This window comes from Miniopterus natalensis, chromosome 1 (genome assembly GCF_054644295.1).
Source record: "Miniopterus natalensis isolate mMinNat1 chromosome 1, mMinNat1.hap1, whole genome shotgun sequence".
NCBI classification, from domain to species: Eukaryota; Metazoa; Chordata; class Mammalia; order Chiroptera; family Miniopteridae; genus Miniopterus; species Miniopterus natalensis.
The window spans coordinates 159,776,771-159,804,178 of NC_142081.1; the positions used below are offsets into that span (position 1 = coordinate 159,776,771).

Here is a 27,408-nt window from a genome sequence, read left to right on the forward strand (position 1 = left end):
TATTTTCAGTTATTCAGAAAATGCTCAAAAATGTTCAAAGAGTGGAGGTCTCTTTATCTTCTCTGGCTGAGCTCATAGGCGACATTTTCTTAATTGGCCGGAGAATTTCAGAAGTTTCAGCTATTTTGCAGTGATATCTGTGGCAAAAAGGGAGTACATTTGAAAAAGAAGAGTTTTGTATGTACACGGCTCCCAAAAAAGCTGATTTGAAAGTTTAGCTTTTGTCACCCTCAATGAAAACTAAATGCCTGGCTCATTTTTCAAAAAAGCTATTTGGAAACACTAGACATAAGCACCTGATAGTAAGCAAGTTTGCCAACGTCTTATTTTTGGGTGATCTAAGGAAATTTTCAGATTGAGTTTTCATTTTGCCAGCTCACAAAAATGTATTTTTATCATTCAATTCAACAAATTTTTTTGGGTACCCCTTAAGTGCCACACAGTATTTAGCACTGGGGATACCACAGTAAACAAGGGACAACATCCCAGGGGGGCAGGAGGAGGTGAAGGGATGGAGATAGATTCAGATTAAAGAAAAAGTAGAGGCAAGAGGCAGGTAAGGGGCATTGGGAACACGGCGTTCACAGGTGACATGCAATTTTTAAATGTTGGTGAGGGTAAGTCCCATTGAGAAGGTGACATCTTATCAAAGGTTTGAGGGAGATGAGGAAATTAGCTACGTGAATATCGGAGAAAGTGTGTTCCAGATAGAGGAACAAGCCGCTGCGTGCTCGAAGGAAGCCAGCGTGGCTGGTGCAGGGTGAGCAAAGGAGAGGGGGACGGCCAGGCCCCGGAATGGATGGGCAGTCACTGAGGCAGGTCTTGACAGTCATTTGAACGACGTGGGGTTTTACTCTGAGCGCAATGGGAAGCTACTGTAGAACCGAACAGAGCAATGGCATCACCTGATACATTTCCATTGGCTCAACTGTTGCATACAGAGGACAGACCTTAGGGGAGATGAGTAAAAGCTGGGGGACCTGAGAGGAGGCCACTGTATTACTCCGGGGGAAGGTGAGGGTGGCTCACACCAGAGTAGGAGCAAGGGCGGTGGCAAAGTGTTTGAATTTTGTACATATTTTAAAAGGACAAACAGATTTTCTTGAAGGATTGGATAAAGGGTGTTAGAGAAAGAGACTCAAAGATGACTCATGATTTTCAGCCAGAACAACTAGAAAGTTGGAGTTGCCATTCGTCAAGATGGGGGAAGGCTTCTGGTGGAGCCTCTTGGGGGAGGGAAATCCAAGAGTTCAGATTTGGACATGTTGAGCTTGAGATAACAGGTGTTCAACTTCTGATTTTCTTCTGCCCAAGTCAAAATTAGTCATCCTCAAAGAAGGTAAGTTCCCCGAGGGTCCAGCTTTGTCTATTTTGTTCATTGCTGTGTCTCCAGAGCCTTGAATAGTGTTCAGCATATGTAGGTTCTCAATGAAAAATTAATTAAAATAATATTTGCTAAGCACTCATTATGTGTCTTGCTCTGTTCTACGTGCTGAGGACAATGCAAAGACAAAATAGCTAAAATTCTCTCACATATGCCTTAAAATCTAATAGTGAGAGGCAGACAAGCAAATGAAGTAAAGTAAAACAAACCTATCTGTTGGTACACCTGCTTGACAACATTTGTTGACTGTTTACTCACATGGCACTCCATGCATATCATAGCCCTGCATGGGAGGAAACTTAAGATCCCAGAGTTGGCATTCCAGGCCAGCCTGTCTTCCTCCAAAGCCCCTTCTACCACACCACACAAATCCCATCCCCACCTGATAAATATCAGGGCTGTGTTTCTCTTCCTGTAAACATTTAAGGGAGAACATGTTTAAAATGGGACTCTCTTTGAAGTGCAATTCTAGGAAGGCTGCCTGGAAGTGTGTAACCCCAGGCCAGTCCACCCTCCTTAATGGATCCACCATGCAGGAGAATTCCTCTTCACATCTCACGGCACGTTCTCACTCTTTGCCCCCTTTCACAATGCCCAGGGTACTTTAATTACTCGCTACTAAGGGCTACCACATTGTTTAATCTAAAAGGCTCCATTTGTAACCTTTCACAAAACTAAAAATGTGCACTAGAACAGGTTTTATACTTATATACAGTTTAGTTGCCCCCGAAAAAGGAAACTGAATTTTCCACTCCCAGCATCACCATCAAAGGAGTGGTTTGGTGTTTAGTAGGCCCAAGTGACCAACAACCCCCCGCCCCCAACTGCTATTCTCTCCGCCTCACACAACAGATTGCCTCCAGCCTCTCCCACGTATCTTATGCAGAATTTCTGAAACAGCCAAGGTCCCTTTCTATTGTCCATTTCTTACCCAGTTTTCACATGTAATTTGATATCGTACTTCCTTCCCCACCAGCCAACATATCCTAGAATGTAAATGATGAATGATCACTTAGCCTCAAAAATTGATAATCCCTTCTTCTGCTCAGACCTGCCTGAACAGTTCTTTAAAAGGGGAATTCCCGAGATCTCTCCTTTTGAATGCCATCTCCATCAACAAGTGTAATTGTTAAGACAAAGCATCTAGGACTCCCCATTGGTTGGGCCATGGCCATAGCCATCTTGAGCTTGCCTCTCACTCAGTAGAACCATCAACAGCAAGAATTGCCATGACTGGCAGAGAGGGGATCCACCAATAACTGGCCTCTTTTCCAAGGCTGGTGAGAGGTGTTCAGTCCGCCAGGTTTCTTTAGGAACCTCTGTTGAATAAACGGGCATTGGGACCCCCTCATGTTGTAATTGTGAGACGTACTGAAGTCCTATCATAATATGACACGTGACATTAACTCAGTAGAACGACTGGAGTCTTAGACATTTCCCTAAACACACAGAGACAGTGCACTGTAGCTTTGCGTAGTGACTAAGAAGAGTATCCTTTTATCCTCAGAATAATTGTTGTTCTTCCTAAAGGACCCAAATCACAGTACAAAGCAAGAATCCTATAGTATGAAGTGTTTAACAGTCAGCTAAAAGTTCAGTGCCAGTACAGTGCTATCATTCTGCCACCTAACTGTGGGATCACAAAAGCTTTTCCAACAGAAACTGAAAAGGTTTCCTAAGGGGCAGACAGCACCAGTCACAGTCCATCATGGGTACAGTCATGGGTGAATCAACTCTGTCAGTGATGAGGTTATGCTTCTGGACTATACAAAGCTGGCAAGAATATCATCATTTAAAAGATGACATACATTTTAATAACCCCATATAAGAAAATATACGTTCTAAGCAATGGGAAGTTGGAATGATAGCTGGAAGTTTACAACCATGGCCAAAAAATAAACAAATAAATAAGTAAAAACATCTCTCCTTTAATTCTTTTCATGTTCAACACCTGCACTAAAGTTCCCATGTCCTTATTGGAAAAGAAAATCAGGTGTCAGAATTTGGACTAGAAGATGTTATCATCAAAGTTGTATTGTACCATTCATCTTATTTGGCACTGAATGAACATGTTTTCTAAATATCACACCTGGTACCTTCCCACAATTTCCCCCCACTTAACAGTTACCTACTCACAGATTTTGCCTTGAATATGAAAGGTACAAATTTCCACCACAGCCCAATAGTTTAAATGATTTTTTATCTGCCTTGAAATTCTGTCTAATCTGCTGCTTTAGGCTCTATATAGCCACAGCTTTCAAATGATACCAGTAGACCTATCCTACAGTAATTATGTAAACCTTATCTAATTAATATCTGTGAGATGTACTAAGATCCTGGCACAGAAGAGCTCATTGAAATCCAAAGCTCTTCTATAACTTCCTTTTGTAATCAGCTGCCAGCTGGATTCTAGAAGGCTTCTAGTTCCAGCTCCTATGCAAGAACGTTGTCACCCTTTAAAATAGACTGTTTTGTAAAAGGGAAGAGTTACGAGGGGGTCCAGTAATGTAGCCTCAGAGGGGGGGGGCACAGAAACCCCACCAACTGATTGGAAACACAAAACACTGCACTATTACTGGATATGCAGTCAGATTCCAAATATTTTATTGGAAGGCTGCCTCTGAGTCCTAATCCTTGTAGTTGCTCTTCGAGAGAGGGCTGCCCTGAAATCTCCAAGCCTTCCCATGAACAAATTTTTGAAATGGTGCAGGGCAACTAAAGCACTAAGAGGTAGGGTTCAAAATAAAGCTAATATTAATATCAAACACACTGCATAGATGAACTGCAGATGAAAGGCCAAAGGTAGGGTTTCTTGATGAATCACAGATGCCCAGTGAAATTTGAATTTAAGGTAAACAATGAAGAATTATTTAGTTTAAACATGTCCCAAGTATTATGTGGGAGGGATATATTTAGAATTCACTGTTTATTTGAAAATTCAAATTGTATTGGGAAACCTGTTTTTATTTGCTAAATCTGGCAACTCTAGCCAAAGGAAAATTAAAACAACTTATTTTCCATCAACATTATACCACCCTGTACCAAAGAAAAACATTATATAATTGAAATGAATTATGTAATTGTCTCTTTTATTTTAATGATTTCTATTACTTATAAAATGGCAAAGGTCTCAAGGTTTATAAATGACATTAAAACAGGTGAAAGAAATAGGCAGTGCTGTTGTAAAGGATTATGATGGACATTTAAAGACCCACAGATCAGAAAATCTGATGTTATGTCAATCTTTGTCATTTAAATAATTTAAGCTGTGACTAAAAAAGTAATGCCATGAACTGCATACACAAATCAGTCTTATTTTATAGTCATCCTGCTTGCACATTAACTGGATGATAACCTATTAGCCCTGCATTTCCAAGTAGAAAGTAGTCATTGCATAAGGAATATGTTCTCAGCCCCCTCTTTTTAGAACTGCCCCTGTCTTCTAATTTTTCCAAGCAACTGTTTCATTCAGTCTCTTACTAGCAAAACAAATATTTGGTTCCTAAACTAACATATCCAATTTCAGTAATGGATATTTCCAAAGGAAAGCAAGTTGTTGTAAATGATATGGCAGGATTCCTTTCATTTGGGTGTTAAGACAGCCAATCAATATTTTTTAAACGTCTCTCTCCAGTGGATGCTATAACCCACCCCCCCACCTTGGAAAAAGTATTGCTTAAAAGTCTGTTTAAAAAAAAAAGTCTGCTCAAACCATAAAAAAACTTGGTCAGTATTTTTCTTATTAAAACACAAGCATAATTAGATCAGGTCCAAATGATCAAGTTAATTAGTGATCTGGCCAATACGATTTTGGGTGCTGAAGAGAGCCATTCTGGATCATTCGGATACCATGAACTGCCTTTTCCTAAGCTGTTAGGTTTGAATTATCCAACATCTGTGTCTCTGGGAACCTGACCTTAAGATTTAGCTGAGTTGGGCTTTTGAAACATACCAGTTTGCAAAAGACTTTGTGGAAAAATAAAGACCTTGGTGAGACTTTACTTCTACGTCTTACTGAGCATTTTTGGGACTGTTGTGCTAAATCTGAGCTGGCATGCTATTAACCTTTTCAAATTAGGCATTTAGTAGGCTGAGCTGAATCTTTTCTTAATTTGCACATTAGGGTTTGCCAGCACAGCTGGCACTGTGCTGGGATATTCGTTGGGATCTTTGATTTCCATTGTCCAAGAGCAAACACATAGACTTTGCTTTTGGAGAGGATGACCTAATCGGTGCCAAACACAGTAACTTTATTAGTAAGAACAATGGCAACAAAACTAGCTCCCATTATTGAGCGCTTACTATGTCCCAGGTGCTGCAGGTATCTTCAGTCATTTAACACTTTCAACAACCTTGTGAAGCTTAACCCCCCAATTTTGTAGATAAGGAAACTCAGAGGGGTTAAGTTACTTGCCCTAAATTACACGATTAGTAAGCAGTAAAACTTAGCTTTGTGCCCAGGCAATCTAGCGGCGGGATCTCTGGGCTTACCACTTTGCAACTCGGCCTCAGCAAACGTATCAGATAGTGAGGAAGAGCGCCCGCCTTCTCAGGCGAAGGAGGTGTCACTTCTTGAACTGCGACACAGGCCAGGGGGACAGAAGGTGACCAGGCTGAAGGAAAGTAAGCAAGCCTTCCCCTCTGCTCCTAGCCAACCACAGGCAGCCTTGCTGTTCCTGTAAACGTGTGTGTATATTTTTTATTTACTTTTAACATGCTTATGATAAGATTTATGGTAAGGCTTTAATATGTTTATAAGGACCTGACATATGTCAGGACCTGTGGTAAGAACAGGGCCGTGCCTGTGTGGGTGGGGTCTTCCTTAGTGGGGATGGACATTGTAGATGTTAGTCACTTGGAGAGGAGCCGGGACAGGCCCAGAACACAAACAGGATGTCCAGCTCCTGGTCTTACCACCTGTTTCGTGGGCTTGTCGCCCTGCAGGGGAGACAAGGGGCAGGCAGGGCAGACCCGAGGCACGAGAGGTCGGCCCCGGGGTTTGCGCCTCTCTGACTTACGCTTCTTTCCCCTTTGTCCTTCTTGAGTGTTTGGAAAAGGCCTTTGAAAAGTTCTAGTGTATCTCAGATGTCTCAGTGGGAGTTTTAAAAACAATAAATTGGGTCCTAGAACATGGGAGGGCGGCAGTGCCGGCGGTGGTGAGGCAGGAAGAGCCTCCGGAGGGGAGGGAGGCGCAGGGAGGCGGCGGCCGGCGGCCAGCGGCCTTCCTTGCTCCGGCTCTGCTGCCCAGCCTCGGGCTCCGGCTTTATTTTACTTTGGAGGCAGGGCTCCTGCGCGGGCACTAGAGGTGCTGGGAGCGGCTTGCGCAGCAGCGGTGCTAGTTTTCTACCGCAATTAACTTTGCGAGAACTGAAGACAACCCATGGTTTCTCTCCTCCTTCTTTGAAAGCACAAGTGGGTAAATATAGAGATCTACTTTGGCTGGGCCGACAGGGCACACATATTTGCAAGTGTCCATTATGCAGGGTGGAGGAAATGCTATGTATATATTGATTTATTAAGCTATAAAAAAGTCCTCTGCCAAACCCCATTCCTGGCTCAAGATAGTATCACCTTAGGACTTTTACAGAAATTGTCCTGAAGCCTCTGAAGCTGGAGAGGGCGGAGTGTGTGGGGGGAACAGGAGAGAAGCCAGGGGCTGGTGAGACACATTAGGCTCTGCCCAGGGAGCTCAGGGGGCCACTGAACCGCGCCTGCCGCCTTCCTTTCAAGAACCCTCTTTCCTTTACCAACACATCTATTTATTCTTTCAAAAGCACTTCGTTAGTCCCTGTAAACACTGTACTCTGGGATGGGGACAGCTCACGGGGCGTTTATGTCCAGTAGCTCTAACAGCACGCTGGCCCTAAAGCCACTCCTTCAGAGGCGCGGAGCCCGGGAGAGAAGGCCGGGCATCCCGCCTCGGGAGACGGACACAGAGGCCTGACTGTCCTCCGGGTCAGGGGAGCCCCAGGCGGGGGCTGACACCTGCTGGCTCCGACCCCAGCAAGGGGCAGGGTGGAGGTGAGGCCGCGCTGGCCGCTGAGCAAGAGCGCCGTGCCTGCCGGGAAGAGGGCCAAGGGACAGGGGCTGAGGAAAGCAGCTTGAGCTCCTCAGGGGGACGTCAGGGGACAGTGCCCAGGGGGGCTGATCCTGGCTTTGCCAACTGCCGGCGCTATTAACGCACACACACTCACACACGCACACACACGTACACACGCACACACACGCACACACGTACACACGCACACACATGTACACACATGTACACACGCACACACTCACACTCATGTACACACACGTACACACATACACACGCACACACGCACACACACACACGCACACACGTACACACACACACGCGCACACACACGCACACACACACACGCGCACACACGCACACACACACACACGCGCACACACACGCACACATACTCACGCGCACACACACACGCACACACACACACACGCACACACACGTACACACACACGCGCACACACGTACACACACACACGCGCGCGCACACACGTACACACACACACGCGCACACACACGTACACACACACACACGCGCACACACACACGTACACACACACACACGCGCACACACACGTACACACACACACACACGCACACACGCACACACGCGCGCCGCCTACCCCGCTCGCTCCAAGGTCTCGCTCAGGGCCCCCTGACCCTCCACGGAGCCCACGGGGGGGCTTCTGCAGAGCCGGTCGCGGGGCTCCGGGGCCGCCTCCGGCGGGGAGGGTCGCTGGCACTGCCCTCGGGCGTCCGGGCGCGGCGGTCGCTCCCGGGACCCGGCGCTCGGGGTGCGCGGCCCAGCGCCCGAGCCCGCGGCGTCTCCACACGGCGGGCGGGCGGGAGAGGAGCCCCCTGGGCGCTGGGCCCGGCGCGCCCGCAGCTGGGGGACGTCCTCCAAGCCGGGTTCCCTTCGGGCGCGGCGGGCAACCCCAGCTGCTCTGCGAGGCGCGGTGGCGACTCGTGCGCCCAGTTAGGGCCGCCGGGCAGTCGGGAGGGGCCGGCCCGGCCGCGGCAGGGCGCAGACCCGCGCCTGTGACCGCCCGCCCGTCTCAGCGCCGCGCCCGGGCCGCGGTTCCCACCTGCGCCCGCGCGCAGCCGTCCCGTCCCGTCCCGTCGGGGCGTTTCCTGCTAACACCGGGAACCCCGGCTCCGGACCCAAAGCGCCGTTCGGGGTCTCCCGGCCCCGCCCCGCAGCCCCCGCGGCCGGCGCTCCCGAGACCCCGGCGCTCGCCGCGCGGCCATGGGAGGCGGGGGCAAGTCGGGGAGGGCGCGTGAAGCGAAGCGCGCCAGTTGCAGCCAGGCTGACGGCTTCTGCCGTGACACGCATTTTTGGGGCCCCGGCCCGCCGGATAAAATTGCAACCGCAGCGGTGATCGCGACCATGAGCCGGGTCGAGGCAGCGTCCGTGGGACTTGAACGCCGCCTCCTCGCGCCCAGGAAGGGCGCCGGGCGCCGGAGACCCCCAAGTCCGGGGAGCGCCAACCAGCCCGCGGGGTGCGCAGCCCCCGCTCGAAGCCTTCCGGGAGCACCCCCCCCCCGCCGTCCATCCCCCTCGGGGTCCCGCCGCGACCCCAGGCGCCCCAGCAGCAGCCGCGCCGCCCGCCGGGCCCGAAGGCGAAGCGCTGCCACCTGTTCACCCACTCGCGGAGTTCGGCGGCCGGGACGCGCGGCGGGAAGGGGCCTGCGCCCCTCTGTCGGGACGCGCGGCGGGAAGGGGCCTGCGCCCCTCTGTCGGGACGGGGCGGCGGGAAGGGGCCTGCGCCCCTCTGTCGGGACGCGCGGCGGGAAGGGGCCTGCGCCCCTCTGTCGGGACGGGTCAGGCTCCCGCAGCACCGCCCGGCCCGCGCACCCGCCCGCCGCAGCCTCGGAGCTCGCCCGCGGGACCCACTTCCCAGGGGACCCGCCCCGCCCCGCCCCAGCGCCGGCCGCTGGCGCCCATTCCCGCCCGGCCCGGGGGCGCCCCAGAGTACCTGCCGCGAAGATGCAGAGCGCGAAGAGAGTCCTGCAGACCATGGTCCCCCGGTGCCTGGCGCCCGGGGAGGCGCGGGCGGGAGGGTTCGCGGGACTGACGGGCGCAGCAGCGCGGGCGGGAGGGTTCGCGGGACTGACGGGCGCAGCAGCGCGGGGGCCGGGGGCCGCAGGCGGGACGGCTGCGGGCGGGGGCTCAGGCGGCGGCGTGTCCGGCGGCGCCCCGCGCGCTCTGCTCCATCCCAGCTGCTGGAGCCGGGCCCTCCCGAGCCGGCGCGGCCAAACCCCTCCCACCCAGGCCGGCGGAGCCGCCTCCCGCCGCGCGCTCCGGCTCGGCTCGGAGCCCGGCCCAGGGCGGCCCCTGCTGGACAGTCGGGCGCGAGGCGCTCGGACGGGGTCAGCCGCTCGGGGCGCGCAGCCTGTGCGGGACGGGGATGCAAGGGGGTGTGCGCGAATCTCGGCCCTCAGGGAGTTATCTCAGCCTTTTTTTTTTTTTACACAAGAGTTTACAGCCTTTAAGCAGGTGACCGTGTGCCATGTTAGGAGCCAAATGCACCCCAAGAGCACACACATTTCTTTCCAAGTACGAGAACATTTTTCATCATTTCTTTAAACATTCGTGCCTGTATATTAAACCCTCACACACATTCAGCCCCACCGCACTCCCTGGTGCCTGAGCCAGGATGTCTGCTGTTTTATTTAGCTTCTTACTAGAAGAAATAGTTCTAATGGCAGGTAACACTGATCATGGGATTACTGAGCAAGGTGTCAGACTAGTGTTGCATCTTGGCTCCTTCTAACAACCCTATGATGTAATAATTATTATTATTGCGTTTTACATAAGGGAAAACCAAGGCACAGAGAAGTAATGTGCTCAGTGTCGTATCGCTGGTAAGGGCTGGACCCATAATTGAACAGTTTGTGTGCAACCTGCCCATATAGCAAAGACTCACATTTCCCAGGTAATTGCTGCCTGCTGGACAATTGTGCTGCATAGATTTTGACCAAGTCAGGTTCTCACAACAGTCCTTTGAGGTGGGCACTGCTATAGCTTCACTTTCAGGGGAGGAAATGGAAGCACAGAGAGGTTTAAGTACTTGTCCGAGATCACACAACTTGGCTAATGGCCAAGGCACCCTGGGTCATCCCTGATCTCTGCTCCCTCTTCAAAGCCCCAAAGCTCTATGTGTTCACACAGATCAAAGCTGACCTTTCACTTAATCTCCCACTAGCTTAGACTTGCTTGTTTCTCGCACCTCCATCAGACCAGATGTCAGATCATTGCCTAATATCTAAGTGACTATGAGCCTGGTGGTCCCCTAGTCACTAGAACTAGGAAGCTGCAGGAATTAATGAGCCTTCCTAAAAAATTGATTTGTTCAGGACCATTAGTAGTGCTGGAGAGCAGCTTTGTTTTTCTGGGACTTCTTTCTTGTATGCCAGAGCCTCAGGTTTTATCTTTTCACTTTTTTGGGCCTCATCACTGTATCTGTGACAGGGTCAATTCCTCTGCCTGTCTGTCGACCATGATCACTTGTAGAGCTTGTCATGCTTCTACAACCGCAAAGAAAAACTGGGCTCATAGTTTTTCTTTTGTTTTGGTAGATGTATTGATTCCTTTTGGAAAGAGAAGTAAAATATATTACTACAACCACTGCCCTCTCTTCCCTACTTCCTGCCCAGAGAAATTGCAAGTTTAATTTGTTAAACACATTCTCTGAGTGCTTTTGACCTGAGGTCTTTCTGGCTTCTGGTGTAATCTACGTGATTATGAAGAATTTCTACATCTGGGTTGTGGTTGTCATGGAGGCAGGGACCGCACACAGATGGATTTTTGCAGGGTCGTTCTATAAGGCACTGGTGCCTTTAAAAAGGGCCATGTAAGTGACTCTATGATAGAAATAAAGGTTTTTCAAAAACACTTCACAGAAAAAACTATTTAATTGAAATTCAACAAAGCTTTAATGAAGTGCCTCTGAAATGCAAAGCATATGTGATTCTGACTTTGATATCTATGATGATTGTTTGGAACCCAAAGGATGGTGATACCCACATACTAATCAGTTAAAATGTCCAAGGTCTTTTATTTTATGCAGAATAGAGTTGAAATAACTCCTTTAACAAAATCATTTATTTTTTATTAATGATTAAACGTTTTTTAAAGGGTATTTTTTATATGTTTTTATTGATTTCAGAGAGAGGAAGGGAGAGGGAGAGAGAGAGAGAAACATCAATGATGAGAATCATTGATCAGCTGCCTCCTGCACACCTCCTACTGGGGATCGAGCCTGCAACCTGGGCATATGTCCTGACCAGATACTTAAAGAAAGTTTAAGTATAAAGGAAACCAAGAGATGCCATGAGATATTATAGCAGGTGACTTGTACGCCTCAATGGGGTCAGGTAGGAATTTGCATGCAGCCCTTTAGTCACCCCTTACAGCAAAAGCTAGTGTCTTCATAGAATCTCCTTGTCCTTTTATAATGCTCCACTGGGATAAAATCTAAAATAAATCTGCCTTGTTCTGACTTCCACTTTTTTTACTACTGTTAAAATGAATTCTAGTGTTGTAGACATTCAACACCTTACAAAAAATTGCCCTTGGTTGACTTAGTTTTTGACATCCTGAATTTATTATAATTTATAGGTAATGTCATGTAATATATGTTAGATAATATAGAAGCGTTAGCTTTGGACTCTGGGATTCACCGAGGCCTGAATCCTGCGGTTGAGGGAGCTGGGCGGGCACTATCGCAGTGGTTAGAGGCAGAGTTCTGAAGTCCAGCCCATGGCCCCTGAAGGCTGGCTCCTCATCTGCCTTCTGCTCTCTACTGACTCTAATTACTTGACACCTCTATTCCTCAGTTTTCTCCTGGCATTACTGGGACGATTAAATGGATTACGCATGTGAAAAACTTGGCATGTTCTAACTGCCAATAAATGTCAGCTATTATTAGAGGAGAAACTTTGGGGTACATTAAAAATAATCTGGATTTAAAATATAAGGAGAAAACATTAGTGCCTGCTATAGCTACTTCATGCACACAGTTCTGTGACTTGGGCTCTGGCCTCAGCAGTTTCACTCCTGCTAAAACTGAGCTGCAGGGGAGAGCTCGAACCCCCTCTGACAGCTCCTCCCCACCTCGCCCTCTCCCCCGCGGGCAGGAGTGCAGCGGCCTCCAGGCCCTGGTTTACTCGCCTTGGTTTCACTCCTCTTCCCAGGCCACGCTGCAAAAGTGTCTCATGGATTCTGCTACACTTCCTCACATCACTTTGCTTTTCTCTTCTTAACTCTGATTCCCTCTTTTAAAAATATTAATAGCAAAAAAGATTAAAAGCAGCTACGCAATATGTGCAAAAGGGCAGATGTGGAACTTTGCCAAGAAATATTTGCTTGAGCAAGGGCGGTTTTAACAGGGCATGATGAAACGGATTGTTTCCCTTGCTTAAACAAAGTTGTTTGGAGCTGCGTGAGCTCTTTGAGGACACTAAACTGCAGGCCGCTAATTTTTATTTTAATTAAGGAGAAAGCCCTTAAAATATTTCCAGAGGGAAGAAACAGGCTTCTTGGAGGTAATCCACCTAATGATTCTGCACACCTGTGTTGTCCAGAGAACGAGCATACAAGTTGCATATTTAAGTTAAACATTTTCAGTCCCAGTGGGGATTTGGGTTTTGTTTTTTGTTTTTTAGGAAATAGAAGCTGAATATCCTGACTTGCTGTTCCACACGTTAGTATAGTAACTTAGCAGTGGTGTGGTTTTATTGTGATTTTTTTAAAGCTCAGGTCTGAGAGTGAATTTTTCCTGAATGAGACCTGTCCTCAATGGCTATTATTGAACACTGTTGGAAACTTGCTTTTCTGCCCTCTGCATTAGTCAATGTCCTTGTGTGGCATGTGACAGAAACCAATTTAACTAGCTTGTCCAAGAGGGGGAAATTATCAAAATGTTCAGGGGGTGGTGAAAAGGGCAAGGGTGTGGTTGCCCCCACAGCAAATGTGACTAGAGACTAGAATGCCACAGGGTCTCTTTTCTCCCATTTCTTCCTCTCTCTGAGAGTCAGGTTTCTCTGTCCTATTTCTGAAAATGGTTAAATCCATGAAAGCAAATGAAGTTCACCGTTGACACCAAGGGCTTAATAATACTTGACAAATTCTAATAATTTCCACAAATAATGTAAAATACATTAAATGCCCTTGGCTTTGAACACATCTTCACAATATTTGTAAATTTATTCAACTAAGCTTTTTTTTTTCCTTTTTCTGTGTACACCTATTTTTGCCACTATCAGTTGTAACATATCTTAGTAGATTTCACTTCAAGTTGTGCTGAATTCACATTTTTTTCATTTCTTTTGAAAATACACTTGACTATAGTTTTCCTCAGACCATTCATAGAGGCTAATGTCCCAGTTATTTCAATCTCAGGATTGAATCCTCAAATAACTACAACTGAACAGTATTGGTAACATCTGTTGACTCATCCAGAGCCAAGGAAAACTGTTAGAAATCACTTTACGTTGATTATTGATGTTTTTCAGTTCGTTATCGAGGATGCTCCTAATGTCCTTAGCTCTTTGAGCAACAGAAAGTCTAATAATCCAAACAAGTTTATTTTCTCTGGACACAGTTTCTTGGCAGCTACAATTAAATACAGTTTAATTAACTCACATTTGGTAAACAGTTTTCATTTCCTGGCTAACAAATGAGCCACTTAGAAAGTTTCTTCGATTGCAGCTTCATTTTGATTTTGAACTTCGTGGAAAAATTCTGCTCTAATGAGATATTTGTTTTACATTTTCTAATTTTTCTGACTGGTTTGGGGATACTGTGCATTGGCAATTGTGTGACAGTTATTTAGCCTGGTGATACTGACCTCCACTGTATTCTTACAGCAACAGCGTAAGGGTTGGGGTTTAATTAGACAACATACTCCACGTTCGCTTGTGCCTTAAAAGGGTGATACTCAGGGCCTACGCTTCGTTTTCTTTCTTATTTGTTTCGACATGAGGGGCATCCAATAGTAAAGAACAATAAGGTAAAAACGTGGCGTGTTGGTATGTGGGACGCTCAACGCCGCGGACCCGTGCCTTGATCACAGCGGTTTGCCGTGAGGAGCCAGGAGGGTGCCGCATACAGTGCCTGTCGCAGCTGTCACAGGCCGCGTGCAAGCAAGTGAGGGGCCGCCCCCTCTGCCCCACGGAGGGGCCGCCCTGATTCTGCTGGGTTCCTGGGGCGGTGCAAACCTGCGGCAGCGTCAGGCTACTGGCCTGGGCTTCCTGGACCCTGAATGTCCACTCAGGCCCCAAATCCATGAGCGTAGGGCCGTGGTTCTGATGTCTCAGGGAAACGATTTTCCTTATTATTTTTTTCCTTTTTCACATGGAGCTCAGCTGGCAGATAAGTTATCTTCCGTGTCTCCCTTTACCATTCTTAGATGTATTTTTTTTCTAGCCTACCTTTTTATTTAAGTTGTAATCACTGTTCGGTGTTTCTCACTTTATGCAAGAAATCTAATCCCATTACTCCAATGTATGCAGCCAAGACCTTATGGCTCATTCCCCATTTGGCCATTAAACCAAGGGCGTCTACAACTCTAAGAACTGCTACCACCCTAATTCCAGCTCGGTTCTCTCTTTTTTGGGGAAAGGGGAACTGGGGACTTCCTTTTGCTTTCTTGTAAGTCTGGTATATATTTATAAAAAGTTTATATGAGTTTATGCAGTATTTTGAAGATATTTTGCACCAGGAAGTGGTATTTTAGAATAACTAGATCTATATATTTTACTGATGTGAAAGACCCTTGTGTTTTCTTAGTCTCCTTCCCCTCCCCACCCACTACCCCTTTTCTTTTTCCTTCCCTATACTTTGTCTGACTCAATGTCTATTTTAAGCCTCCCATCTCATAAGTTGGTAGACTACTTTAGCCCTAGTTATTATGATTTACCCCTAACTTTCTGGATTTTTTTTCTTGCCATAGTTCCAGAATCGTATGCAAGGCTACAGTGTGAAGTGGGGATGAGAGCATCTGCTGGCTGAGTCGTCTATTTTGAAATCCAGGTTACTATTGAGAATCTGTCATTGTCCCCCACATAACTCTTCAAATCCAGAGTGTCTCTGTCAGGGTGGGGATGTGGGAATTTTTGCAAGGCTGCCTAGATTTTCACAAAGGCAGGCATTTCATTACTGAAGTCGCTCCACTCCCCCTGCAGCTTTGCCTAGGAAGTCCCCTCTGTTTTTAGACCTCAGACCTCTCTGGTCTCACGATTCAACCTCTTCCTTACAATCCTGGGAAGTTCTGCTTTAGGGAAATCATTTTCCTTTCATGATTCTGGCCTAGATACCCCAATCGTCTCTCAGCTTTGGGATTAGGTCTTTGGAATCAAAGGCCTGGGAAATTACTAAACTACTTATGATTTTTGCTCTGCCACAGGCCTTCCCTCCCTGCCTCCTCTCTGTCAAGCTGGCAATGAAAACTGGATGGAGTATTTGTTTGCATGGGGCCAGGGGAAGGAAGGAGTAATTAATTATAATTTTAAAAAGATTGATAGTTTAACGTATTCAGGGGCACAGGTTTGAACTATCTAGCCTGCTATCATATAGCCTTCTGGATTCTGTCAATGTGACTTTTTAGGGGGATTGTTTTGAGCATAAAAATATTATTCTATTTATTAAGGTTACAAATGCCAAAATTTGTATATTCAACTTACGCATTTTATCCTATTTATTAGTCAAATTTCATATGTAATTTTTCAAGTTTTTGGATAATAGCCTCCTACACAAAGCAAATTGAGCATCTGAAGGCATTTTAAAGTATAATTATAGATTTAATATTTTTAATTCTCTTTTAGGTGTTTCTGTTGTGAGGCTTAGTGAACAAAACCTCTCTAAATTCTTGAATAATTCTTTTAAATCTAATAAATTAAATTTGCAAATACTGACACTCAAGTTCTTTTAAATATTCTGGTAACATATAATCTAAGAAAATTTCTACTTAAAATCACCAATCTAAATGACATATTTATGTATTTTGAAGTAGAACTATAAAATGACTATATAATAAACCAAATTCTCTGAAATAGTAGAAGTTTCATAAAATTCAAAATATGTAGATTCCCAAACCACAATTATGTTATTATGACTTATTGATATAATCCTTCAAAATATTTTTAAAATTAATTCTAAATCTTCCCAGGTTCAAGATATGTTTTCTCATTATAGCAATATTTATAAAATCCTAAGACATTTTAGGGATACCTTCTCACATATGTAATGGCTAAAGTTATTAGCCAAGGTGATGACTGAGTTCTTGTTTGCAACACCAATTATTAGAAGAACTTCATAATGTAAAGTGTTTAACCTCCTAGTCCATGTAGTTAGCTTACTTCCCTGCTCTGCTCATGAAAATCTTTATTACCATGTAGGTGGCTCAACTGCATTTGGCATTTCCTTGGCTCTTAACATAGTTGTAAATCCTTTGAATGTGACAGGCCTTTCTTCATATGCTTCTATTTGGTAGAACTGCTCAACTCTTAAAACTGTAAAAATGACATTCAGTTGAATCCTGGAAATCTCGTGTCTTTGGGTGACTATTTGATCACAAATTTTGGAGCCTTTTTATTGTCAGGTCCTTGTGTTTCAAGCCACACAAATTGATTCTAGCTAATTTATGCAAAAAATGAGTTTATTTGAAGGATAGGAGTAGTTCAAAGGGGAAGGGAAGTTAAACACCAGGCCTCAAGCACCAGGGGTCCTCCTAAGTGGCAGGAACTAAAGAACTGTTTCTTTATTAAGCCCTCTCAGGGGGATCAAAACAAATGATCTCCACCCATTTTTGGTTGTTAAGATTATCAACACAAGATTAAAAATCTTAAATGGACAAGTCTGATTTGTGTCAAGTGCTTCCCCCAAGGAAAACAGGTGCTGCCTGTGTGAGAAGTAAAAAGGTGAAACTGAAAAGACTGACGAAGAAGGCCTTACAGTCTTTCGGGCATGGAGATTGTGTGGATAGCTCTGATTCCTTTTAAGCCAATACAAATAGACCCTTCTGAGTAATCACTGGAATACCAGCGGTATTATAAAATCTAATGTCAATATTTAACCAATTTTGATGTTATTGCCATCCTAAACAGAACTCATGCTTGAAAGCAAACTTGTAGCAGTGTAGCTTTTCTACTTAACAATTTCTCCCATATCTCTTAATCCTTAAATTAATAACAAGTTACTTGTCTGGAAGGAAAATAAAGGGTCAACCTAACTGCCTTTGGCTGAAGAGCATAATAAATTAAGCCCCTGAGGTAGAGAGGATGTGACAGGTCACTGGTGGTGACATGAATAGCTGTATCTTCTCTGTCCTGGCAACCACTGGATGGGGCATAGTGACTATTCAGGAGAGCAGAATCAGTCCTCATAGTAGCTACCTTATAGAATCAGCGTTATCTACTGTGGTTTTTTTTAATCCTCACGCAAGGATATTTTTTCCATTACTTTTTCAGAGAGAGTGGAAAGGAGGGGGGGAGGGGGAAGAGAGAGAGAGAGGGAGAGAGAGAGAGAGAGAGAGAGAGACATCCATGTGAGAGATCGATTCGAGAGAGACATCTATTGTTTGCTTGCTGCACTGGCCCCAGCCGGGTCTAGGGTAGAGCCTGCAACCGAGGTACATGCCCTTGGCTGGAATCGAACCCGAGATCCTTCAGTCTGAGGGCCGACACTCTAACCACTGAGCCTAACCAGCCAGGGCAGCATTACCTACTTTTGATGGTCAGCATCAAACATTCAGCATATTATATCAATGTGTCCTCATAATAATATATATTTTGAACATATGATTCTATTGGCATTCACATTAAAATAAGAATCCATTTTCCTATTGTCCATCCAAGCAGATTATGATCTTCAATACTTTTTCTGACTATTAATTTCAATATTTTTTCTGTTCAGTCCACTTGACAGTGGGTATATATACACTTGCTTTTACTTAAATAATATTTTGTTCTTATAAATCATCAAAAAAGATTAACTAGTAATTCTTGTTTTTAGATGTGACAAGAGTTCACTAAAATCAATTAGAGATCCTTGTATTATTTCTTCTCTTTTACGCTAATAAAAATATACTGAGCTATATAGTTTAAAGCTCAGCATCATTCTATTTTAAATTATTTATTCTTTAAAATATTATTGCAAAGCTATTTCTGGGTATGCAGTCATAATACTTAGGCTATAATACTGATAATTAATAGGGTAAACTTGGTGATTAGAAGAAAGCTTTGGCAGCCAAGGCAACATTGAATACACTTAGGTCATTTTTACTATATGTAAAATTTCGACACACCATTAAGTAAAGCTATTACAATAGAACAGTAAAGCCCCAATAGCTTTAAGGAAGCTAAAAAGAGCTTTGTGGGCTTACTCTTAATAATTTAAAATACAGTATGAGGAAGGCCATGATTTTACATGCAAAATGAAGCAGAAGGTTGTGTAATTAACTAGCAATGGGCCGACCAGAGATTTTGGGTTCCTATGTTTTTGGAGGGTTGTTTTAACTTGAATTATCTGAATTGACTAATTACATGTTTATGCTAGTCATATGTTAACTGCCCACTAAAAATGTGGACGCTCTTTTCCACATGTGGCATTGTCACTGCGAGGAGGGTGCCCAGACAAGGCCGTCCTACGTGCCTCCCGAGGTATGAGTGTGACCAGAAGCGATCTGTGTCCCTCTGAGGCTGGGACTTTTAAGAAGTTGATGAGGCTTTTCTACTGCCCCCTTCTCCTCCCTTCCGAGGACAGAGGGAGCCTGGGCTCTGATTCCCCATGGAGACGATCCCCTCCCACCAAGCAGGAACACCTCCACTCTGTTATTGTATGAGCAAGCGACCAACTTCTACTGTATTAAAGCACTATAATTCTGGTGTTTTTGTTATCAAAGCTAGTGTTACCCTGATTAATACAGTATCTTTAGCAGGATCCTGTGTGGTCCTCTCCTTTAATCTGCCCTGTTTGTCACTCATCCATTTGTCTTTTTATCCATCCATTCAACAATATTCATTGAGTGTCTGTTATGTGCCAGGCGCTATGCTAGTACAGAAATGAAAACATAAGCAGGAACCTGTGTTGTTTATTGGGTAAGGGGTGGATTCATTGGCATGAATAAGGGAAGGAGCAGGAGAAGATAGGTATTTAAAAAGTCAGTTGTGCCCAGTCAGTGTGGCTCAGTGGCTGAATGCCTGGGTTGCTGGCTGGATACCCAGTGGGGGGGCCTGCAGTAAGCAGCCAATTAATGACTCTGTCTCATCATTGATGTTTCTTTCTCTCTCTCTTTCCCTTCCTCTCTGAAATCAATAACATCTTTTTTTTTTTTTAGAGTCAATTTTAAGTGTGATGAGTGAAAGAAGTATAGGCCTCTATAAGAGCATATGTGCAGGGACTCTCATCCAATCTAGGGAGTCAGGAGCACCTACCTTTCTGTGAACGTGAGCCTTAAGCTGAAGTCAGAAATTTGCACAGGAATGAATCTGACAAAGGCTGGGAAGGGAGGGCTGGGAGTGGACGCGGGGAGCGGAGAGAGAAACATTCTAAGCAAGACAACACCATGTGTGAAAGCCTGAGACTAAGGAAAGTATATGGCATTTAGCAACCAAGAGAAGATGATGGCTAATATTTATTTTGTGTTTTTTTTTTTATATTCCTTAGCAGACAAACAAATTAAAGCACCACCATTTTCAAAGGTGTTAGATGTGATGGCCCTTTCGAGTTGAACACTGGTCTGCATGCTGTCGGAAATGAGAAGCTATGAGAGCAGCCAGCGTGGCCTGATGAGTTACGCCTTTCTTTTGCGAACTCTGCTGCTGCTGTGTCAGGTTAGGAACAAGCCAGCCATTATGAGCAGACATTTAGCAGCTGTCCTTTACTGGTGTGGCAACGACGCACCTCTGCTACCCCAGCAGTATCTGTTTTAAATATTTTGTGGTACTGTTTTTTCACGTATATGCATCTCCAGTACCAAAATTGGTCAGGTCATGTCGATCTCACTTTATTATTTTTTATTTTCCCCTTTCCCTCCATTTCCTCCTCCTGTCCCTTCTGAAAGACAAGTTAAATTTTTTGGATAAAATTACTATAGGCAAAAAATATATTGAATTAACTGCATTGTACATCTGTAGGAGCTAATGAAAAACAAACAAAAAACCAGTTAATAATGAACCATGAAAACCCCTAAATCACCCAGTATATAGTGTCCAGGAGCTTTGGATGACTGTACTAGTGATATTTATTATATCAAAAATACTCCCTTCTTGAGATCCCCCAATTGATTTCCTTATCTATAAAACAGGCATAGAATCCAAAGGGAAAGCAAATCAATTCAGCATAAATATATGCTGAATAATACTATAATTTTGAAACTTCTGAAAGCACAAAGCAACTGAAAGATGTGTCTTAAAAGAGAGTCAAGATGAACTTTGTTGGACTTGGATTAGGTTAAGTTCATTGGGAGAAACAGGTTGATTACCTATCAGCCTAAGAGAGAATTACTCAGTAGAGAGATGTCCTCTACTTCAGTGTGGTCCTTTGTGTAGAACAGAAACAATGGGTATAATAGCTACCAGTGATTATATTCCTATTACGTTTCAGGTCCTGTTAAATCTCTTTTCTACAACAAAGTAGGTTGTTTCTACAGCACTCTTGATGTGGCCTGATCTGGCCTAGGCTGTGGGTCAGTGACAGGAAGAGATCTGTTGCTTCTTTAGGTTTCTCAGCTTTCTCCTGAGCTCCTTGGCTCTTGAACCCATGGTGTTGTTCACTTGATTTGGCTTTGGATTACCCCCTTGTGAGCTGGGTGGCCTGGCTTCACCTCATAACTTGGAAACCAAGACTCTCATTCTCGCTTCACAGCCCCAGTATACTGTCTTAGCTGGTCTCCTGCTCCCTATGATGGGAAATTTTAAAAAGGTAGCTGAAGTTCATGACGTACCTATCACAAATATAACCTTGGGAAGACTGAAAAGATGTGACACAGCCAGGAATTGAGTCTTAAGGGCCCTTGAACACCTTCAGATGGATTTTTTCCAGCTTCCATCTTCCCTAGGATTTGAATATGTTATAGTTTTTAATATGTCTATTTTCAGGAAGGGTTGAAGCATTTCCTGGTAAAAAGTTACGGTCCTTATAGTTGCTAAAAAGATGCTAGATTTGGTGTTTTCAACCTAGGGTATACCAGCTTTTATATCAAGTGACCAATATACACATTTCATGGGAATTATTATAAAATAACTCAGTAAGATGTTACCCCTTACTGAGAAACTACACTGCCTTTATCACCCACAATCTTCTAGAACAGTTGAAAGAACCAATGCTATTTGTAAACTAAAATTAACAGAGTTTTCATAAATCCTTCAACACCCATGGCCAAAGGTATTCCTAATAGCTCTATGGCCTTGCACCCCCTTGGGGACACATTGGTGATCCCACTATGAATCGGTAACTAGAAGGCCCATACATTAAGAATTTCATCTCTGATACTAGACTTCATTCTGCTGTAAACAGGCATGGTAAAATATTATAAGGAACTCAGATACTATACTCATTTCTATCACCAAAAGGTTAAGGCCACTCCCCACAAAGTCTTCCCAAGGACCCTCTTCATGATTTTCAGCCAGGTGATTTTGTCTATTGGAAGAGGCATGAGAGGAAAACTGCTCTTGAAACTTTTTGTGCAGAACCATATCAAGCACTGTTAACAACAAATATGACAATGAAGCCTCAACAAGCCAATCTTTGGGTTCCACATTTTACAACTAGAGAAATAATCATAATTCTACACAATAAAAGGCTACTCCAACAGGCAACCTGAAACCGAAGATTCTCAGAGATTGTCTAGAAGCTACTGATCTTCAGATGTAGATCACTGACCCAAGATCTCTGGAATAAGCCAATGATCTCAGAGAATAGGTTCACCCAAGAAGTTGGACCAGATCCCTAAATAATTTCTGTTTTGCTTTCCACTGTTTCCTTCTAATCATCCTCACTTTCTATAGATCCTTGGTTTTCATCCACTTATAATAGCTCCTTTTCTCTTTTCTTTCCTCTTTATGATAACTGTTACATCAAAACAGAGTCATTCTAATGCCACTATCAGATTATCTCAAAAAGTAGTCACTGCCTTCAATCTTACTGACTTGCCATGTGATCCCCCAATGTCAGTCTTGCTGCTGGACATGTCATCCATCACTGGATCCTCATGATAAAACAGCTGGTAAATTGTGGTTTCATCAAAAGTGATCATAGGGAATTATAACTAATGACATTTCCACTTACACCTTAAACATGGGCAAGTGACCTTAAACAAATCAACCTATAACTTTGCTGTGTTCCTCTTTTCTAGAAGAAGGACCAGTTATTACAATCTGTTGATAAAAACCAACCTTTTTAAGGTGATGATCAGATACTTGTCACCTGTAAGCGACTATCAGAGATTCAAATATGTAACACAACTAATGTAAGATCTTGACTCTGACCTTCTGCCATGAACCACTTTTCCCCCCTGGCTCTCCATGTACCCCTACTGGATACCACTTCCTTTTTGTCCAGAATATCTGGTCCTGTTTGCCTCAGACTAGCACGTTATACACTTTAGAAAAAGTACCCTGAGACTTGTCTGTGCACAGAGCCTAATTCTATAAATCACTAAGGCTGGAAATTCTGATTCAGGCACATCTCCGACACAATGCCACCCTTGGTTATTCAGGTATTCTACCTGGGGGATTACTGACTCATTGTTTATGCAAATAATCAGAGCAGTGTTCCCATCTGTGGGAGTCATAAAAATGGAAAAGACTGTAAAAACTTATCACTAACTTTGGCAGAAGTTATTAATGATACCACCTGTGCTTTTGATGAAGTGCAGATCAGTGTCAACTCGCTGGCATGAGTAGCGCAGCATGAGCAGTGATGGGCAACCGCATCGCCCTAGATTTCTTGTTGGCTAGTCATGGTGGCTTCTACTTGTATCAGTGGTAGAACATAGCAGAACATGTTATACATAACCATAATGAAAAAAATCTACTTGTCTCTCTAAGGTTGATCCTCCTGATCTATAGAATCTATTCTTGGCCTGTGTTGGGCGATTGGAATTCCTGGTTTCATGCATTTCATAGAAACTATTCATTGTTCTTGTTTTGGTTATAATTCACTATGTTGGTCCATTGTATTCTGCCCAGAATGGCCATTCTCTCATCAAATGATCACCAGGATGATATAAGGAAAAGGCCAAGACAATCTTCTTAGGCAGTTGGTTATGAAGGTGACTGAACAATCCTTGAGCAATGAACAATGGTTGGATCTCTTGTCTTTCATGACCCAGTTAACCTCTCTCAAGTAAGGTACTGACCAAAAATGGAGATGAGAGACTGAATATACAGACAGTGGCCAGACCATATCATATGTGACAATAGAACTATGACTCACAATCCTCAGCAAACAGCCTGGGACACCAAGCCACAACCTCTCTGGCAATTTTCGAACAATGGGCAGGACATGATCAGTCATCGTGAGTTTTCCTCTTTCTTTTGCATGTGCTTCCAACTCAGGGCCAACAAGAGAAAGTGAAATATGCTCTCTAAACCACTTACAGTTGATGCCTTGCTTTTATTTTAGTTTTCCCTCCTTCAGTATCCCAATGCCAACAACTTCCAATCAGGTCATAACTGAAGCTTTTTTATTTCACTATCAAGCTTTCTCACTCCTCTGCCCATCTTTCAGTCTCTGTGAAATTCAAGCGATGGTGTCTGGCTTCCTTGCTCTACTTAACAGTGAATACGTAGATAGCCTTGTTTGTTCTGATTTCAGCAGTCTACTTGTAGTTACTGATCAATGACTTACTTTTGTTTTAGGATATCTGTAATAATAGGCACACAAGTAGTAAAGTGATAAAGTCAGTCTCAGACCTAAGGTCACTCTGAGGATAGTGAAGGTTCTTTTGTTAAAACAAAAGACAAATGGTTTCTAAAAATTTGCTTAGAAATCTTCTGGAAAATACGAAGGAGAAGAAAAAGCAATTCATTTGGCTTTATAAAATGACATGAAGGGCTGGATGCAGTCCTCATTTTTTACAATAAGAAGAGAAAGAAAAAAACCTGTTAGTGCTTTGTATCTGAGAGTAATCTTCTTACCCAGGTTCTAAAAGCACTTTGCAAAAATCATCTAGTGTCAAGTATTAGAAATTCCTTTTTCAAAAATGAGAACTGGGAGCACTGTTGCTTTTTTTCAGGAGAGTAGAATACAGATTTTTGTCCTTTCTTATTAATATTCTAATAATTATTTCAGCACCATATTTTCCATAAACTAGTCTGCATGGCAGGCTTTTATGTATTGTGTATGCTATGTGAACTCTGCACACACAATGAAAAGAACCCCAATAAACAGTTTTTGACTTTTAAATTTAGTCTGTTTCTTCCTACTATGTTCAGCAGGCTGGTGCTGAGGTTACATATTTATCCGGAGTGATTTTGTGGCTTGAAGTAATTCTCATACCTCAGATCTACTTTGTCGACAACACTTTCTATCATCTTGAATTTACTCTCCTTGCCTTGATTCTATAAAGAAAAAGAAAACCTTGCCTTAATCTTCATTTTTCTGCTTTCGTCTGGAAGAGTGCTTTAATATTATAACTGTGGCCTGTAAATCTAATTCTTGGAAGCAAGGTTTATTGCTTTAGACTCCATGGAAAATGTGATTTAGTTGTTTGAAATGCAGGTTGCTATATATTATTTTTAGATCGCAATTTACTGCTAATATAATGATTCTTAATTTTCTAGAATGCCTCCAGTGTTATCTGAAAATTTCTTTAAAGGGCATACTGTTAAAAATAACAGCAAGTGTATGCCTAGTGTTTTTGTTTTGTCATTGTTTTTAGCAGAGAGGTGGGTAGTGAAATAAAATACCGACAAGGCTTTATAATTCCAAGGAGGTTAATAGAAAATTTTCTGATTTTTAAAAGTGGTCTTTCCTTTGAAGTCTTGGTTTCCTTGCTGCCAGTATTTGAATAGGAAACTAGGCTTTGGACAGTTAAATCCGATTAAAAAAATTTTTTTTTTGGTCTCTGGTTTATGCTTGCCGTGGGTGTTGCTGCTGTCTGCCTCTCAGAGATGACATAAGAATTAATTACCTAAGTAACACTGTACTGTTGAGACTAAGCTTGTCAACCTGGTCATTATTTCTTTCCTATATTCTTTGCAAAGACCTATATTTTTTCATAAGGATTTCGTTCCCCCTTGTGTTTGCCTTCTCTCAATAACTGCAGTATTGCCATCCTAGATTTATTATTTATATTTTTCAAGAGTAGAAAATGATGTGTGAATATATGAGTCCCTTTCCTATTATAGGTCTTTGAACATGAAATTTAAGATTTGATCTCCTGCTTTTTGAAAATTTTCTCACACTATCAAGAAACCGTCTGATCTTCTTGTCTAATAAAACAGAACTGTTTTTAATGCATGTATTTTTACCCATCCATTTAACAAATACTTATTGACCACTTACTATATGTCATACACTGTAGAATATTAAGAATCACTATAGCAGTAGCAGATTATGATTTTAAAATACTCTAGAGCAACTTGTATTTCATATACCTAAATAATTTTTTCCATACATACACAGACATATAGTAAGTGGGACATATATATATCCATGCATATATCCCAGATGGCAGCTGGGATCCCTTTTCCTTGGACGCTTAAGAAAAATTATTCAGATACTTATTACACATCCCAGAGAGCCCATCACCCTTGGTAAGATTTTGTCGCTGTTGCTCTAGATTCCGTGGGCTTACATTCTTATGGTCACCTCTCTCCAATTTTCTCATGACTGTGATGGCTTGAGCTTTCCTTGTGTCCTGCCTTGTGATCTGATTGGTCAGAGGAGATACCAGGGAAAGCAAAAAAGCATCACAAAGATGAGATTAGACTGGTTTTAAAGCATGAGAATGAATTTACCAGTCAGCACACTGGGGGTAAGTACCAGAAAATTATTTATTCCAGGCTACTACATAAATACTGGTGTAATTAGGGGAAACTATTATTTATTAAAATGTAATATATTATTTTTTTATTCCTCATATTTAAAACTATGTTATTATCCTTTCTCAGCTTGCCCTCTTATCATTTAACCATTTCAAATTCTTACTCTCATTCAATCTAATATTTTTTGTCTCAACCTCTGCTCCTTTTCTGCTTCTTCCAGTCTTTGTACCTTTTCCCGCCTTGACCTGCCCTCCCAGCCTCTTCTTTGCTCTTTCAGCTATGTTCTCTTTAGCAGGCTTGACGGTTGTCATCTCCATCAGGATTTTACAAAGCTTGCCAATTCTCAACTCTGGATAATCCCACATTTTCCCTGTTACTGCCGCTCCTTTCTTGTTACCCCCGGAGCAAATTATAAAATGAGAACCGAATCCAAAACAACGTCTGGTTTCTGTGCTAAACAATAACGGGGCATACTTTCCTGTCCCTGTTATAGAATCCTGAGGATAAGCACAAATAACTGTACTTCGTGTTTCAGGAAATAGTCACTCCTGAGAAATAAGACTGACAAGTGGGTCAAGATTTGCTTCAAGACCTTTGCCCCGCTGTGCACGTCATTCCAAAGTCACTGCGTCCTAACTGCGTGATCCCCCCTGCCTAAAATAACCCAGCGGTCCCACATCCCGTAAACATGCTCCTCTGGCTTTCCTTTCCCAAGATGCCATTAAGACTCTATCAAGGTGTTCTTCTCTCTTACTGAAGCCTAAGAGGCTTAGCTTGATAAAGACATTTTCCTGTGGCTTTTAGGGGAGTCAACAAGAATCGTTCATATTCGATGCCCTGTAGCTTCACGCTGTAATTTCAACTGCATCCTCTCCCCTGTTCGGCGACCCTTTCATTCATCGATTACTCTCTTTAAATTTTTGTCCCTAGATGCCAACAGCAACACTATACTCCTCAGTTTCAGCAAATAACCTCTTTCATCTTCTCTGTCCTTAAG

The 27,408-nt window shown here is 43.6% G+C and overlaps 1 protein-coding gene across 1 annotated transcript in view; it reads right to left on the reverse strand.

The window, feature by feature from the left end:
• Positions 1 to 9,532, reverse strand: part of PARM1 (prostate androgen-regulated mucin-like protein 1) — a 93,843-nt gene extending 84,311 nt beyond the window's left edge. The window contains exon 1 of the mRNA XM_087827037.1: positions 9,395 to 9,532. Coding sequence (XP_087683163.1) covers positions 9,395 to 9,437 — 43 coding nt within the window. The 5' untranslated portion in view covers positions 9,438 to 9,532. The remainder of the gene's footprint in view (positions 1 to 9,394) is intronic.
• Between the last annotated feature and the right edge of the window lie 17,876 nt (positions 9,533 to 27,408).